Here is a 15767-nt window from a genome sequence, read left to right on the forward strand (position 1 = left end):
GCACGTGTTTGCCGTGCAAGTGTTCTTCGCACCCACTCCACTCCAGACCGGGCACAGATGCGTCAATTAGTTGGGTTATTGCAGCGACGACAAGCTTTCGGCAAGCATTGTGCACTTCGCATCACCACCATGCCCTAGCGGTCCTGGTAGTGGACGGCTGCCTAATGAAAGCATGCAGTGTGGTTACAACAGTGCTACGCCTGCTATACCGTACATGTGCACTTGGTGTGACATTAGAGAGTTTTAGTGCTGGGTACTCAAGCGGCTTGCGTACCCAAGACGTTGGGGTGGCGGTACTGCGCATGTGCGAAGCCCCAAGAACATGCGTCCCCGGATCGCCGGGGCCGTGCGTGCCCGCGGCCATAAACAACGCTGCCACCACTGGCCTCCTAGTGGAGATCAGCTGTCCCTAGCAGGACACGTCCGCCTCGAATCTATTAAGTGGCCGTCGGGCGCTCTGTAGTTTGTCAGCTCCAAACCAATGCTCTTACTTGCTTTAGATTAATGTCCTTCAGCTTCCACAGCCAAGTATTCGTGTCGATTCGGCACCATTTTTGAGAGCCATACTCAAATAATCGATGCTGTAGGCTTAGCGAGAGGATGGGCGCTCCCGGAATCTCGGAGGACACAGATTGCGTGTTTGTTAGTTTTCTTTTTTTTTTCATCCATAGCTGGCGCCACTTGACGCGCAATGTCAGCTATGGCACATGCTATGCCTTTGTGATAGCGGAATACCGGACAGACTATAAGACGCTAATGAACCCGCACAGTTCATGAAAATGAACGGTACACGGGAAAAGACGCTTCCGATCACCTGCCACAAGTTCTCCGCATGTATGTCGTTGTTGGGCTATGGCACCGGCTGCAGTCGCAACTTCGACACGTGCAAAAAGCTTTTTTTCTCGGGTTTATAAGTCTGCCACATTAATTAAGAATATTTTATTGGAAGCAATTCATTTCACGCCGTTATCTATGCTTAGTTTAACATTTTGAATTGTAAAAGAACACAAATCAATCCATATGCGACTAGACGCTGTGACGCTGCGAGCGTGTGTGACCTTCGTGCGGCTTGCGGTTGGGTACGCACCACTATAAGGCGTGTTGGCTTGGGTACGCAAACCTGCGTGTACCCAAGCCCTTGGGGCCCCAAGCGCTTGGGTACCCAGCACTAAAACTCTTTATTGTCAATGCAGCGAGGTTTCTCGGCACCCGCAACGCTCGGCTCAGCAACAGTAAGCTGCTTTCATTTCTACAAAGTGGAGCACACTTGAATGCCGTCCCACACAATGAGGGGACGGGGATCGGCGGCCCAGCGGGCTCAGGTTGTCGCCTATCAAAGGCATGCAGTGGACGTAAAGTAGCACTACTCCACATGCGTGCCCGAGCAGATAGCTGAAGATGATAGGGTTGCCGGCGATAAGTCATACTGGCGCATTTGTCTGTGGCCACCATCACGCCTTCCTTCTTTCCCGATGTTCATTTGCAAAGGCATCACTGTAATCACGTGGAAGTTGGATTGGAAGGTCTTTTGTGGCACATTTTGGTGTCAGCAAGTTCGGCGGCACTGTAAACATTAATGGCACAAAAATTTACCGTAGTACGCGCAAGTACGCACTAAGCGGTAGGCATAGGACGAACCACTACAGCTTAAGTGGTCAGCAAATGCATTAATCTCAATGAAACTCTGTCAGGGATTCGTTGCAACTACGTTTTAGCCACTAGTATGTTTAAAGCGGGTACATATTTACAAGGCTTGACTGTATGACGGTTTTGCATGGTCCCCTCAAAGTCGTATAATCGGGGTTCCACTGTATGATGTAACAAAAAGACGGGATTTGTGGCATATGTTATTGGGGAACTGTTTGATTTGAATTTGTTTTACCAAATGGCTATTTGCTTTGGAACTCAAATTTACTATTTGCCATTCCTACTTTTAATGTCAGACTTGCATACCGCATTCATAGCAAAATGGCACAAAGTAAGGTGGTGCCGCCATACTGTCTTGCGCAGTGGCCGCCTCACAAAACAATGAACATGCGGCGTCATAATGGTCATAATGGCCATTGCCACAACGGAAAGTTTCGGGTAAGATCATTATGCGAGAAGAAAGAAAACTCTGAACTTAGTGACAGAATTCAGAGCTGCAGTCACCATGCAAGTAAAATACAGTAAAAACTTGTTGAAACGTACCCACTTCGACCCTTTCCCTACCTAAGACGGGCTGAGCTCGTCCATATGGTTTGCACGACTCCTACTGAAGACGAGCTGGGCTCGTCCACACTGGAAGAAGCATTTGGGGGCTCCTCAATTAAGCTACTCTGATTCATTTTGATGAGTTCTCTTTGGTTTGAACAGACGGTGCAGTGAGAAATTTAAAAGCGTTCTCAAAGCATGCGTTTTGGTAGAGAAAAGGACTGGATTCTGGTAATTGGAATTAAGAAATGGCGTTCTCCCTAGTACACGAGCAGCGAGCGTGTGTGCCGGTAACAGTTTTGTTTAGAAAAAAAAAGAAAAAGAAATACTTGTTAGCTGAAATTTTCTAGAATGAAGAATTTCAGTTCTCCTGCTAGTGTAACAGCGGCTACACAGCGCAGCATACTTTTCTAAATCATTGAATTCAGACAAGGACCGCATCTCAGCGCGTCTGCTCAGGCGCGCATGTGGCGTAGCACTGGTCTAAGCATACTGCACGTTTTTAATAGGTGACAACCTAAGCGTGCTTCGCTGCCACTCTGTTGTACAGCACTGCTTTCAAGTGCACCGTCACTTTTTTGAAATGAAAACAGTTCGCTGTTGCCAAGTTGAGCAGTTCGGGTGCCGAGAAACCTCACTCTACTGCATACCTGCCAAGTCTCCCGGATTACCCGGGAGACTCCCGGATTTTGAACGTTTCTCCCGGTTGTACGGGTCATAGAGAAATCTCCCGGAAATCCAGTTTTGCTCCGCGCGTCCAGTGCTTTGTCTGGCCACATGAGCAAAGTTGTCTGGCCACGTAGTAGAAAGGATTCTTCTTCTTCTTTTTAACGATGGTAGAAAGGTTCAACTCAGTTTCATTGCGCATGAAGTAGCTGTGCACTTTGCGCCGCAGTCCAGCACTTAAAAGGGTGGCCGATGTCTGTCGAGATGGCGTGTTCGCCAGCGCTCGCGACCGTCCCCGTCTCAGCGGCGCCCCTTATGGGCCCTTGCCCGACGAAATAACTGGTAAGCAAGCGACGACAGGCCTCGCACGCGGAGCGATGTTATCGCATGTGCCCTTCGCGCGACGGTGACGGCCGGGTCGTTTCATCTCTGCTTCAACCGCGTTCGTCCCTAGCGCTAGCGCGCATTTACTCGCACGTGAAACAGATGATGCGTAAGCGATGTTATCGGTTTGGTCTCTGTACAGATCAGAGGCGACCGCAAAATCCCGCTGACAGTAGGCAGTTTTAGAATTGCGTACGCTAAGTTAGCGTTAGCGTTTGCGGCCCGCTATTTCCGTCACTTACCGGGAGCCCGCAAGCGCTTAGCGTACGACGCAGGCGCAGTTGCGCTAAAAGCCAGCGCAAAGCTTTGCGTACGCTGTTCTAAAACTGCCTAACGTACATATAATTGCTATCGCACTACACCCCCCCCCCCTCGTTGAGTAAATCTCCCGGATTCCATTTCTCCAAACTTGGCAGGTATGCCACTGACGCTACCACACCCAACGCGCCTCCCTTGAGCATCGTGGAGGCATGGAGTGTGCATTGCTTGCAGGAGGCTCGTAGTTGCCGCGTTGACCGGGCAAGATACTCGCCACACTTGCGCACTGTCTGGAGTTGAGCGGTTACGAAGAACACTCCCACGACAAACACTCGTGTACGGTACAGCAAGATGTTCGGAAGTGTGGGTAATGAGCTGAGTAGGCGACGCACTGCACGCAACTAGCCAGAGGCGATCAGCCCCACGAGGCAGTCTCGTCGATCCCGTGTTTCACTGAAACTGTGTCAGTTTTCACACAATGGATTGTTGTACCGATGTGCGTGAATTTATCACAGAAGACAGATACATGCTTTCATACACACTGTCAGTCTCTGTGCATTCTGGACAGTGCAATAGTTTCGAAATGCTCCTTTCTGTTGCCACAGCACACTCTCGGATGGCAGCGCGAGAGAGCTGGAATCTTTTCTGCACTTTGCCAAAAAGAAAGAAAAGGATTGTAGTGGGTACTTAGGTGGCACAGTAAACGCTCAGAACCCCGTGCCAGCATGGAGCGAGTAAAATCCCCCTTCGTGCTGGCACAGGGTTTGGACCCACTGCACATGCGCACTTTGCCCGTGCCCCTGCTGCTAGAGAATGCACTCTGAATGAGCCACACGTCCCCGCGTCCATGCGTTACTTCTGAGCAGCGTGTGATGCAACCTGTGGAAATGCTTCTTCTGCCGGTACGGCTAAACATGCTACCTGAGCTGATGATGCTCAGCGCTGCCACCATAATCTCGGTGCACAAATTTTCACTGGGTAGCATCTTAACTGTCGGTGGCATTTCTTTTCTTTCCCCCTTTCCTTCCGCAGGAGTGGCACCAACCTGGAGTCTCGTGTCTCCAAGGCGTCGCTGTTCTCACTCTTCAAGGACACGTGTGAGCTGCTTGGCCGCGAAGACCTGCTGTGCAAGACGTACGGCGAGACCAAGGACTCCGCGCTCTGCTACCAGGGCGCCAAGAAGGTGCTCTTTGAGCGCTTCCTCAAGCTCGACCGCGGTCGTTGGGTGCGCAAGCCACCCGAGGAGGAGATGTTCCACTAGGATGTTCCTTGTTTGTCGGCATTTCTTTTTCATTGTCGTGCGTAATTATCCTCCCTAGTTTTTTTTTCCCCTACCCCCTGCCGACGACGCGTCGGTTCACATCATCTCGTTGCCATTATTTCTCACGATTTTTTTTTTCTAGTTTCACGATTTTCATCTCTGCTCATTGCGTCTTGCCGCTGCAGGGGCAGGAGCTTCTCGTCTCGTGGCCATATTACTTCTGTCGTCACTCGCACCATTCCTTCGCGGCCATTTTACACTTCGCCGCGTGTTCGGAAACACACACTCTTTGCCGGCACCACATTGCTTGCTCGCCATCCCCTCTCTCACCCTCCAACCAGGCTCACTAATCTCCGTATCAGTTCTTGAACTTGCCTACGACTCTTCGATGCGTTGGAGACATTCTTCTACCATTACCCTGCTTGCACCGCGTTTCATTTTGCTGGTTCATCTCACGACGGCGCTCTTTTTCTCCTTTTGGTTGGTTTAGCCCAGAAGCACTCAAACTGCCGCATGTCCCAAGGTCAACGGTTGCAGAGGCCACTTCAAGAGCTGAAACTTTCTCCTGCCAGTCTTTACACTGACGTTCCAAAGGAGTGCTTGTTTCCTGTCTGCAGCCATGCATTTCGGCACTTTGATGCTGGCACCTTCGGAGACCTCTGTTTTATCCGTGATGAATGATTCAAATGAGAGACAACTGTGCCGATTTCGAGGGATTGGGTGGTTGTCGCTTTTGTTGTGGAAGCGGAGCAGCATCTGTCCGGATCAGTTCACCTAAGTTTCCGATTGGTGCGCTTAGCGCACACCTGTTTTTTATGGCAGTGAGGACGAACAAATTTTGCAAATGTGCCACCTCGGAAAGTTTGAGTTTGTGCACTTTTCGTTGCACTCGAGAAAAATCTGGCAACCAGCCTGCTCCTCAACTTCGCTACTCTTGGTGTAGCAGTTTTTTGGGGGCTTCGATGCTTAGTGAAATGGAAAGTCGTGCTAATTACTTTACACTGAACATGGAGGTGAGAATCGCGACGAAGGAGTGCACCAGAACGTAGAAGGAACACACGCAAAGTAGGTGCTTTCCGTGTGTTCTTTCTACGTTCTGGTGTCCTGTTTCGTCGCGCCTCTTACCACGAGGGTCGCGTCTTAGAGCTGTTGCATCGTCTCTCTTTTTCTTCAATGACCGTGCTCGCTGCTGTCCCGAGATCGCTCCTCTCCCTGGACGCAGCGCGAAAGGAACGGGCAATACACCCCTTCACGCTGCCAAAGGAGAGACTACACTTGTCCCATTTGTCCACTTCATACCTCTGTCAGCTTGCCCCTGCATTTCGACAAAACCTGAGGCCATGCATGCTTTCCTCTTTTTTTTCTTTTTTTTTCTCCACATCCACAGAGTTGCAAGCTGCGCGTTTGTCACTCTGCTCAGCCGTTAGGCTAATACCATTTCAAATGGACGGTTGCACCAGCTCTACATCACCCCGCATCCTGTTGGCCCGTCCTCTGTACGATGGACATGGCACAAACCAGGCAGGAGCAACCCACTTGGGATTGGAGTCGCATTAGGAGTTCATCGTTGGCAGTTTTAGTTGGCTGCATGCCCTCAGCAAATTGTTTTTTTTCGTGCTTATTGAAATTGAGGCCACCCTGTCTGAAATCATTGCGCTAGCATTGTTCAGCTGCCGCCTCTTTTGTGTTTCTGGATGTTGCATATATAAGGCAGACAGGTATGACGGGCTCTTCTCACTAAATTTGGCTGCAGTGTTGGACTACAACACTTGTTTCTGTGTATCGTAATGTATTGTGTGCGGCCATGCAAGATTCTAGTGGCAACTCCCAGTAAAGGAAACAGTGTCGTCCTGCTCTTGTCGGGAGCTGTTCGATGACACCGTCGTTGCGTTTCCATTTCTTTAAAAATACGCATTTTCTTTGATATATCCAAGGATGGTACACTGCCTCTTGCTGATACCGGAAACTACTGAATTGCTACAAACCCACGGCCTGTTGGGAAGACCCGTTTATTAATGTCTGCCTTGTTTACACAACACGTGTGCACCCGGTACAAAAGGCCCGTGGCCGACATAGCCAAGATAGTGTTTCTACGACGTCGAAAGTACAAAGACAGATGAGAAGGGTTATGCATAAGCATGACAGGCCCCGAACGGTTTTTACCCGGTGCACTATACAAGCGCGGCATGCCTTACACATTGCTTGTCGTCGAAACATGCTAAGTTGTAGGTATTTTAGCACAGTTCCTGGCGGAAGCCACGGCTGTGCGGTGTAGCTGGCTGGCTTTCACGCATGGCTAAAGAGTTGGCAAGGGCTCGTTGTACTTGAAAGTTGTACAGCCCCGGAACCATCTATTCCTTTGCAGTGAGCCGCTGCTCCTCAGCATTAAAGGCGCACCCTGTGCCACTCGTGCACGAGCTGCTTAGATCTAGGCGGCACTCTGTGTGCTGGCAGTGAATAGTGGCAGCGCATTGTGCGATTCACTTTTCCTTTCTTTTTTTTCCGTTTTACTCATCACAACTTGGGCCCCATTTTCTTTTTCCATGTCTGCTGCCTATGGAAGTCCGGTATTTCGCTCGTACCATCGCGTGCATTGTGTCGGTGATACTTTGCTCGCACCTTTTCTACCGCATTACGCTGTTCGCGAAAGAGGAACGCTGTTTCTGGCCATGAATGGGCACGTTCTGATGGCGCGAAGTGAACTTGAAATGATGTTCAGTGCTTCTTGGCTCCCTCATTTTTTCGAGTGCTTCTTGGCTCCCTCGTTCTTTCGTTAGAAATTTTACCCGGTTCGTTGTCTTCTGCGCAACTCTTGTATGGCCGACAACAGAGTGGTGTTTCACTCGAACACAACATGAACATGTCCTCTCCCCTTCTTGTGGGTGCGCCACACTATGTAAAAGGGCTCCTGTCATTGCCAAAGGCACCGACTGGTTTCATCTGTTCATGGGCATCTGACCATCTTTTTTTTTTTCAGTTTCTTTTTTTGAGACACAGACAGTGGCATGCCGAATGAAGTCTGTAATTGCAACACATTTTTTTTTTCTTTTTCATAGTCTCTTCAAGTCTTATGTATATATTTGCTTCTTTTTAATTGCAGTGCAGCTATCTCAAATTATGTATTGTCATTACTCTGTCACAGTCATTATGTTCCGTTGCCATGTCTATTCCTAATGTCGTCAGTAGTGTTATTTGCGAAATGGGTTTATGTTGCAAGCTCTTCAGTATGGGTGTCACCCCATGGCGTCTTGCGTGTTTTTTCCGTATCTGTCACTCTCACATTGCATTTTTTTTTTCCGTCGTAGCCTCATCTAGGCCATTTTAGTTTTTGCAAGAGTCGGGGACAGACCCTGTCTTATCGTGCGTGGCACGTTTTGAAAGCAAGGCGATGCGCCTCGCATTTTTTAATGCTTGCCGGCTCACGATAGCCGCACGTATTGTCGCGTTGTACATAAGCGTGGTGCTGTTGAGCATCGATTTCCTGTTTTTAGTTGACGCATCTCCCGCACTGTCGGAACAGGTGTTTGACCCTCGTCGTCCGTGTCTCGCGGTATTTTGTCAGACGCATGCAGGCACCGCCCACACTCATCCCCCGGCGTTGTCGGCATGCTCCGTTTTTGTTATTCCCGTTTTTTGATCCCGCTACACATTGATTTCCTCCGTTTTTTTTTTTCCCCCAGTGCGTTGGTTTTATGTAGCGTTGCAGCTTTTGATTTTTGCCCCGAGCTCACTGTTCAAGAAATGTGCGCTGGCAAGAATTTTTGCAGCATTCATTCTTTCTTTCAGTTTCCCCTCTCATCAACTGCTGCAGGCGTGATAGCTGGTCTTGTGACTGAATGCAGCACTTTTATTTACGCAGCAATGCTTTCATTTTCACCGAACTGTGTGCCCACTCTCATTCTGTGTGGCCTGCTCTTGTTTGCTGTATTGGAAGAGTGTGATTGTTTCGACTGCTCTGGCAGTCTGGTTTTTTTTTTTTTTTATACTTCACAGTGTGTTCTCCGACTCTGAATGCACGTCTTGTGTCGTAGCCGCCGTTTTTCTTTCGTACGTACGGCCTTGCTTCTTTTCCTATGCCGATACTTTCGAGACGCACTTCTACAAAACAAGCATAAGTCTAAACAGGATGTGCCAAAAAGCAAAAAAAAAAAACAAGCAGCAAAGAGGTGCAGAAGTGTCCTCTCTCGAGGGAGAGAGAAGTCTAACCGTGCCATCCTTTCAGAGCAAGGATTTTGGCACGGCACAATGAAACCGGGAGTGATTGAGGCAGCTGCCACGGTCGCAGTCTGTATGGTTGCAGTCGCCGAGTGCACCGCGACAGGGGCGCAGTACGGGGTAGCGAGAGGTGCGTGGTCCGGTCGGCCGAGAAGGCAAGCATCATTTTGTCGGAGTCTCGGCACGTGGCTCGACAAGATGGTGCCACCTATTCCCGTCTGCTTGTGGAGAGGCCCGGTGCGCTGCCGCCGTCGTGTTGCCGCATGTGCAGCGGGGAACGGCACACGGCACACACCACGACAGGCGCGCTACGATGGCTGCCGCCACCGGCCACGTCCTCCCTTCCTTCGCCGCATTCGGCGACGTTGCAGGGTTGCCGAGAGCAGAGGCCGCCGATGGCTGCCGCCTGGCCAGTTTCGTCGGCGTTCGACGACGTACGATCAATCGTACGAGCGGTTGGCATGCACGTCGGGTGGGGGACTCCGTGCCCTGTGGCACGCGTGCTTCGTTTTTTCTTTGCGCTCATCGCATGCACCCCGTGCACATGAAAAACGGTCGGACAGCAGCAAGATGGGCTGTGACTGAGTCGTCGGTGCGGAACGCAGGCGGTCTGGACCGGACATACTTAACAGCGTTAGCGCAGACCCTTCTCCGAGGCAGCAGCCATCTCTGCTGGAACGCTCGAGCGTATCTCTTTCACTCACCCGCACCCTTCTCTTCTGTGTCATGTGCACGTGATGTTTGTGAATGCCGCTCGTGTTGCCGGTACGTGTGCGCCTAGGCTAGGCACACATGCATGCTCTGGCTCTATTTAACCTGCTCGTTAGTTGCATGTGTAGCGTTGCGGTCCCTTTCCCATTTGGGTTAGGTGGCCCTCTCTGTAGGCATAATAAGTGCACCAGTAAGCTTTGTATCCTGACACTGTATTCTTTCGTCAGCTGCTGGTTACGTTTCCCTCACCGTTGGCTGCTCGTGAAGAAACTAGATTTTGGTTCCCGCAGTCGGTCCAGGGACTTATTCCCGTTGCTCATTGGGGCACCAAGCTGGAAGTCCGGCTTCGTTCAACCGCCGTTTTCGTGCTGCGTCGTAATCGAGGAGCTTGGTTCGTCTTTTGCAGCGGTTGAGTGAGCTCACTTGGCTCCTTCAGTTTGCTGGGGCCAGGCTCCTAGCGCAAACGGCGGAGCTGTTGCCTTTTGGCTTCGTCACACCGTCAAGTAGACAGCGTCGACAAGGGCATTCCGTCGTTTTGCCGCTTCTCAAGAGTCTGGCCGAGGCTGTTTGCGCGTAGAGCCTAGTTGCCTGCTAGCTCTGGGAACCTTAATCTTCTTCTTCCTGACGAGTCTCGACTCTCTCTTCACTCTATCTATCTTTCTCGGTAGTTTTTATCGTTTTATTGTAGCTTGTGAACGTAACCCAATCTCGTGAGTGTTTAGTAAGCTCGAACCTAAGCCGACCTAGGGCCGACGTCCGCGACCCCTGTGTAGTTGCGGACAGCGGCGATAGATCGTCGCGTCGTTGTAATCTAGCGAAAGCGCGATTTAGGAAACAAGGTTCACTGTCTTCTCGTCTTGTCTGTGCTTCTGTGTGCGTCTTAACTGCGCGTGTACACTCTTGCTCGGAAGAGAAAAAAAATGCGAATAAGGGAGACAAAACCACTGAAAGCGTAAAACGAAGAACTTGGTTTCGGCATCGTCGTCTAAACGTTTGGTTGGTGTTGTTTTTCCTTGGTTTCCTTCCGGCGTCCGCATTTTCTGCTGCTGGCCTAATTTCTCATAGTACCGTATTTTTGCGACGTACGTTCGACCCTTTTCTTCCACGTTACGCTCTTCTGACAACTTTCTTGCTTCCTCAGTTTCATCGCGGAAGGTTGGGAGACGGGTCCGCACGCCGTGGCAGTCGGGCACCTTTGGCAGTCCCCGGTGTGAAAGAAAACTTATTTCTCTCTCTATCTCTAACTTGTTGCCTACAGCCGATTCGGTGAATCAAGAACACGAAGAGGCGTGAAACAGCGCACGCACGCACACTTGCTGCACATGCGCACTGCGTGGTCTTTGTGGCATCCAGGCCAGGCAGCGGCGACATGTGCGCCAAGGGTGAGTGAAGGAACGGAGTCACACCTTCCCGACTTCGAGAAGCCGTCGGCAGCGTAAAACAATCACCGGGTAAACGAGTCTCCAATCGTCCCCGAGATGAAGGGCCACTTTGTGTTGAATGAATCCATGCTTAAAAGGATCGAAGGCTATTGGAGCTGAAACAGGGGCAAGCAATGAGCACTGCACCGAGCTCAGTCTTGTTCACGTACAGGCTGTCCGTCTCGTGTGCCTTTGACTATCAACAGGGATATACGTATGTGACAAAGAGAGCGGGCGTGTTGGCCCTGTGGCCTCATTGAATTTGTGTGTTGGCCATGTTCCCTATGTGCCCTGTCGCGTTTCTCGGTGTGAGCAGACACCAGAAAGCTTGGCACATGTCACTAGCCCGCACTTGTATCAGTTTCGTCGATGCCTCTTCGCACTCCCAGGAAACAAGCTAGCACGCGTAAAAGCAACATGCGCCAATCAGAAAAGCATCGGTGGTGTGGCTGAACTCGTACTAACACATTGCAACTATCAGACCTGTGCATTTCTCAGCGGAAGCTAAGTCGACAGCCCTGAAGCCCTGTTCTCGTCTTGTGTGACATTGCCAGCATTGAAGCGACATTATGGAGAATGTAAATTAGTCGTACCTTGCAGGCATTGAGTGCTGCTCAGCACTCGGCTTCCATTCTCTGCCTTTCATCCGGACAATTGGAACGAATCCCTAGATGACTGCCGGTCGCCCGACTCAAGAGACACAAAGCCCGCGTCCGAACCGTGCTGCCGACCTCCCCGTCTCGCATCTTCCCAACAGATGTCGTGTAGGCGTGGTCGGAACCAAACTCTTTGCCCTCTTTTTCTTTTTCTTCTTTTCGGTCCCTTTCGCAATACTGGTATATGCAGTTCACATTCCGCAGCAGCGGGCACACCCCTGCACGCTCTGTCGACGTTACTGCGGGCCCCGCCATCCCGACTTTGTACGAGGACTCGCTTTCTTGCTCGCACGCCTCTCAGGGTCGTCTGGCAGAAAAAAAGGTCTCGCGCCTCACTGCCTTCTTGTAGCGCCCCGCGGGGCGTGCGATTTGGAAATGGGGCCCGTGTTGTAACTGACAACAGGAAAGGAAAGAAAAAAAAAAAAAAGATGCAGACGATGTAAGATGCTGTGAAGTTTCACCTCCCGTCGTCGTCATCGTGTGCCCACCTATCTTTTTTCCCGCCGTCTCTTAGGTTCGTTCCACTGCCTCCCATCGCCTCCTCATTGCTTCTCACTAGGCGCTTCACTTAAAACGTCGTTTCGTTGGGAGAATAGCAGAAACGCGTGTCGACGGTTATTTCAAGAAATGCGTGTAAAATTATTCCCACCCGTCTCCTCTGCCGTGTCGTGTGTACCCCATTTTCGTGCCATTCTCTTCCTCTTTGGTGGCATAATTCGCGTATCTTATTTATAATGCCATGTGCTCCGCCACCACGCCCTCCCAAAGCCCCCCCCCCAACTCTGGTCGTGTGTCAGCAGTGGGTCTTGTATTTCACCTCCTTCTTTCTTCCTTTATTCCAGACCGTTGCGGCTGTTCATAGCCAGGTGGGACGACAGGAAAAGAAAACGACATTCCATAACTGATATGCCTCTAGTGCAAAAGTTTTGCCAGACGTCCTTGTTCGTCCCGTCTTGGAGGGGATATGAGGAAGCGGCGATCCCACCTTCGTTTCCAGACTCCGTTTGTCCCTTTTCTTCCCCGCCGACGTCCTTGAGTCCTTCTTTCATATTATTTGTAGGCGGCGCTTTGGTTTTTCGAAACGTCCGTCCCAACATCTGTGGCCCTTCCGTTTTTGTGGGGGGTGTCATTCTCTGTATATATACATATATATATGTACATAGCCATATGTATATATATGTATATATGCGAGCAGATGGGAAAGAGGGGTGGAATTTATGTTCCCTTTGTTTTTCGTGTTAACGATTATTTTCGTCATCCCGTCGCGTTTTTCGTTGTGTCATCCGGGTGTATTCCTTCTTCAGTGTTCACCTCCTCATGTCTCGGGTAAGATATTCCTTGGAACATACCTTTTTTTTTTCTTGTTAGCGGAGATCGTGACAACCGTCCCACTCGCAGTAACCTCTGAATCGTTCGGCCCTCCTCAGTTTTTTTTTCCCCAGAAACTCGGTTCCCTGACCAGCACCTGATGTGATGTTACTTGGGGACTAACATTTTGAACGCATGTTGTGGTCTTAAATAATTGTATCTGCGTCACCAAGGACGCCACCTGGCAATTGGCTTTTACGATGAGGCATGTGACCAGTGAAAGTGCACTCTGTATTGTATTTTATTATGTCAAGCTACGAACAGTGCGAAACTTTGTGTGGACAACAGCGTTACGTAATGTGTTGATGATGTCGAGTGTTCCTGCGGTTTTATTGAAGAGAATGTTGACATTAAGCTGGAATCGGCCGAGTGAACAGCCTGATGGGCCAACTTAAAAGAACTCCGCTTGCTCTCTGGTATCAATAAGGGAAAAAGTGCACGAATCGCCATCGTGTTTCGGGCATTCTGAAGCTGTGGCAAATCCATGCTGATGAGTTTTCGCACGTACGATCAAGGATGAACTTGAGCTTGTGAGCAAAACAGCAGCTGAGCAAGGCCACCATGATCACCCCAATCGTTGCAGCGAGTGTTTCTAACAAACTTTCCTCATGACTGCATGCATTGGTCACATGCCTAATCTGCGGTTGTCACCCTGTCGCATCAGTTACGCAATTCTCACTCGCGGAGTAACCAACGTTCCGGTCTGTTGATTTTGAAACTGAGAGAATCATCGTAATCACGGAAAGCGGCTTCACACCCAGCTGGACATGTTGCGCCAGGGCGCCAGCCACATTTGACGTTACCATCGTGAACTGTGTCAAGAACATTGGTCGCGTCTCTTTTTTTTTTTTTTTAAGCTGCATCATCATCAACCTTGCAACAAGCGTCTTGTGTCAGCCTGTGTGAAAACAAAACGGGCGCACGTGTCGGGGCGGCTCGGCTGCGAAGCATCTCATCAGTCGAGCAACTGTCAACACAACCCGTCATCGCCCTTTTTGCGCGAAGGTGCTTGGAGCCATTGTTGGTCAAATCTCAGTGACGCAGCTAGTTTCTTTTTTTTTTTTTTTCATTTTAATCTGAACAAATAGAGTGCAGCTGTATGTAATAAGGCATTTGTTGCAGACTGTGCGGAAAACTGGCGCAGTGTTGCTGAAGCCTCATGCTTGTTTTTTCCGAACCTATTGCCTAATTTCTATGTGTTCCCCCTGATTTAAAAAAAGCTTGATACCTCGAGTTGAAAATTAATGAAAGCAAAGTTTGAAACGCTAAACATATGGGACTCTTGTATTGCCCTCCGAAACCTTCACAGCATTTTTCATGACCTGCACATTTTTCCAACTGTGATCTTGTTCTTTAACTTTTTTTTTTGTCAGTTTTAACAGTGTCTGTGTTTTTGTATGCATGTGTGTTGCTAGGTTCTTTTTTTTAATCTCTTAAAACCGAGTAAGAAAGAGAAAACAGGTTTGAAAAGGTTTTTCCTTGTATCTTGTTGGGTTTGTCTCCGCAAACCCATTGCAATGCTAGTCACCCAAAAACAGGACATGGCTGGGACATGGAAAACTGGTGCGAAAGAGGTGTCATCTTCGTTTAACGAATGATGATGGTGTTGGTAAACAACAACAAAAGAAAAATACTGCCTCTGATTTATGTGCTGTATTTCTCGTAGACCATCCTTGTTTTACTTTTTTTGTACTTCGTGTTCTTTCCATTTTTTTTTTTTTAACAGAAAAGAACGAAATCTCTGTCATCACACGTTTCTTTGTTGCGATCAGGTTTCTCGAACCTGCAGGCTGAAAAAAAAAAGCAAAAAAGGAAAACGTGAAAAAAGGAACAATTGAAAAGTAACACGTTTGAGAACTGTGTACTAGACTTTAAAAAAAAAAAGCAAAAAAAAATCCATAGTGTTGTGATATGTAAACTGAATATCTGAATAAAGGTCACAAATGCAGTCCACAGTTTTGTTGGTGATTTTTGCTGCTATATATAAAACACACATGTTAACCATATAAAAGCATGAATTTTAGTGATGCTATAGATTTTTCTTTTCCAGTCCTGTCTTACAAACACGGAGAACATGCATGGGCACATAGAGTTAGTACAGACTCTAGAGGAAAAGCTGGGCCGAAAGAGGGTCGACCTCACGAACACCGCCATTACTGTGCCCTTGCGGTTGTTGCCTTTGCATTTATTTACAAATCGGCTAGAAGTAGCGCTATTCAATGTGAGCAATACTGGCAATAAAAATCAAACACAAGAATTTTGACACATTAGCAACATGCAGACGTTTATTTAAAAGATTTCTAGGCAAGGGTTAAGGCCATTTAGGCATTTTATTGTGCGCGGAACCGCGACTAAGGAGGATTCGTTTGCAGGCTTTTTTGCTAGATGGCGCCACCATGTCCACTTGAGTTCGAGATCGTGGCCGATTGCGCGTCTTTTGACTGAGTTGCGAGTCGCAATGGGCGTCGTCTTCTGCGCTTTCCGTTGACACGTACTTACGACTTCACGTGAGCTCACTTTCGTTGATTACGATAAAAAACAATACTACTGGCAAGTCTAGCATGCGTCTCAGGGGCTGGTAATGCTCGCACGGTACAGTAATGGCGGCACCCTTGTGGTAGATTCTAATGCATG

General features: G+C 49.2%; 1 protein-coding gene across 1 annotated transcript in view; it reads left to right on the top strand.

The window, feature by feature from the left end:
- LOC119405262 (double-stranded RNA-specific adenosine deaminase) overlaps positions 1-15088 on the top strand; it is a 58087-nt gene extending 42999 nt beyond the window's left edge. The window contains exon 11 of the mRNA XM_037672076.1: positions 4534-15088. Coding sequence (XP_037528004.1) covers positions 4534-4762 — 229 coding nt within the window. The 3' untranslated portion in view covers positions 4763-15088. The remainder of the gene's footprint in view (positions 1-4533) is intronic.
- The last annotated feature ends 679 nt before the right edge of the window (positions 15089-15767 follow it).

This window comes from Rhipicephalus sanguineus, chromosome 9 (genome assembly GCF_013339695.2).
Source record: "Rhipicephalus sanguineus isolate Rsan-2018 chromosome 9, BIME_Rsan_1.4, whole genome shotgun sequence".
Lineage (NCBI taxonomy): Eukaryota > Metazoa > Arthropoda > Arachnida > Ixodida > Ixodidae > Rhipicephalus > Rhipicephalus sanguineus.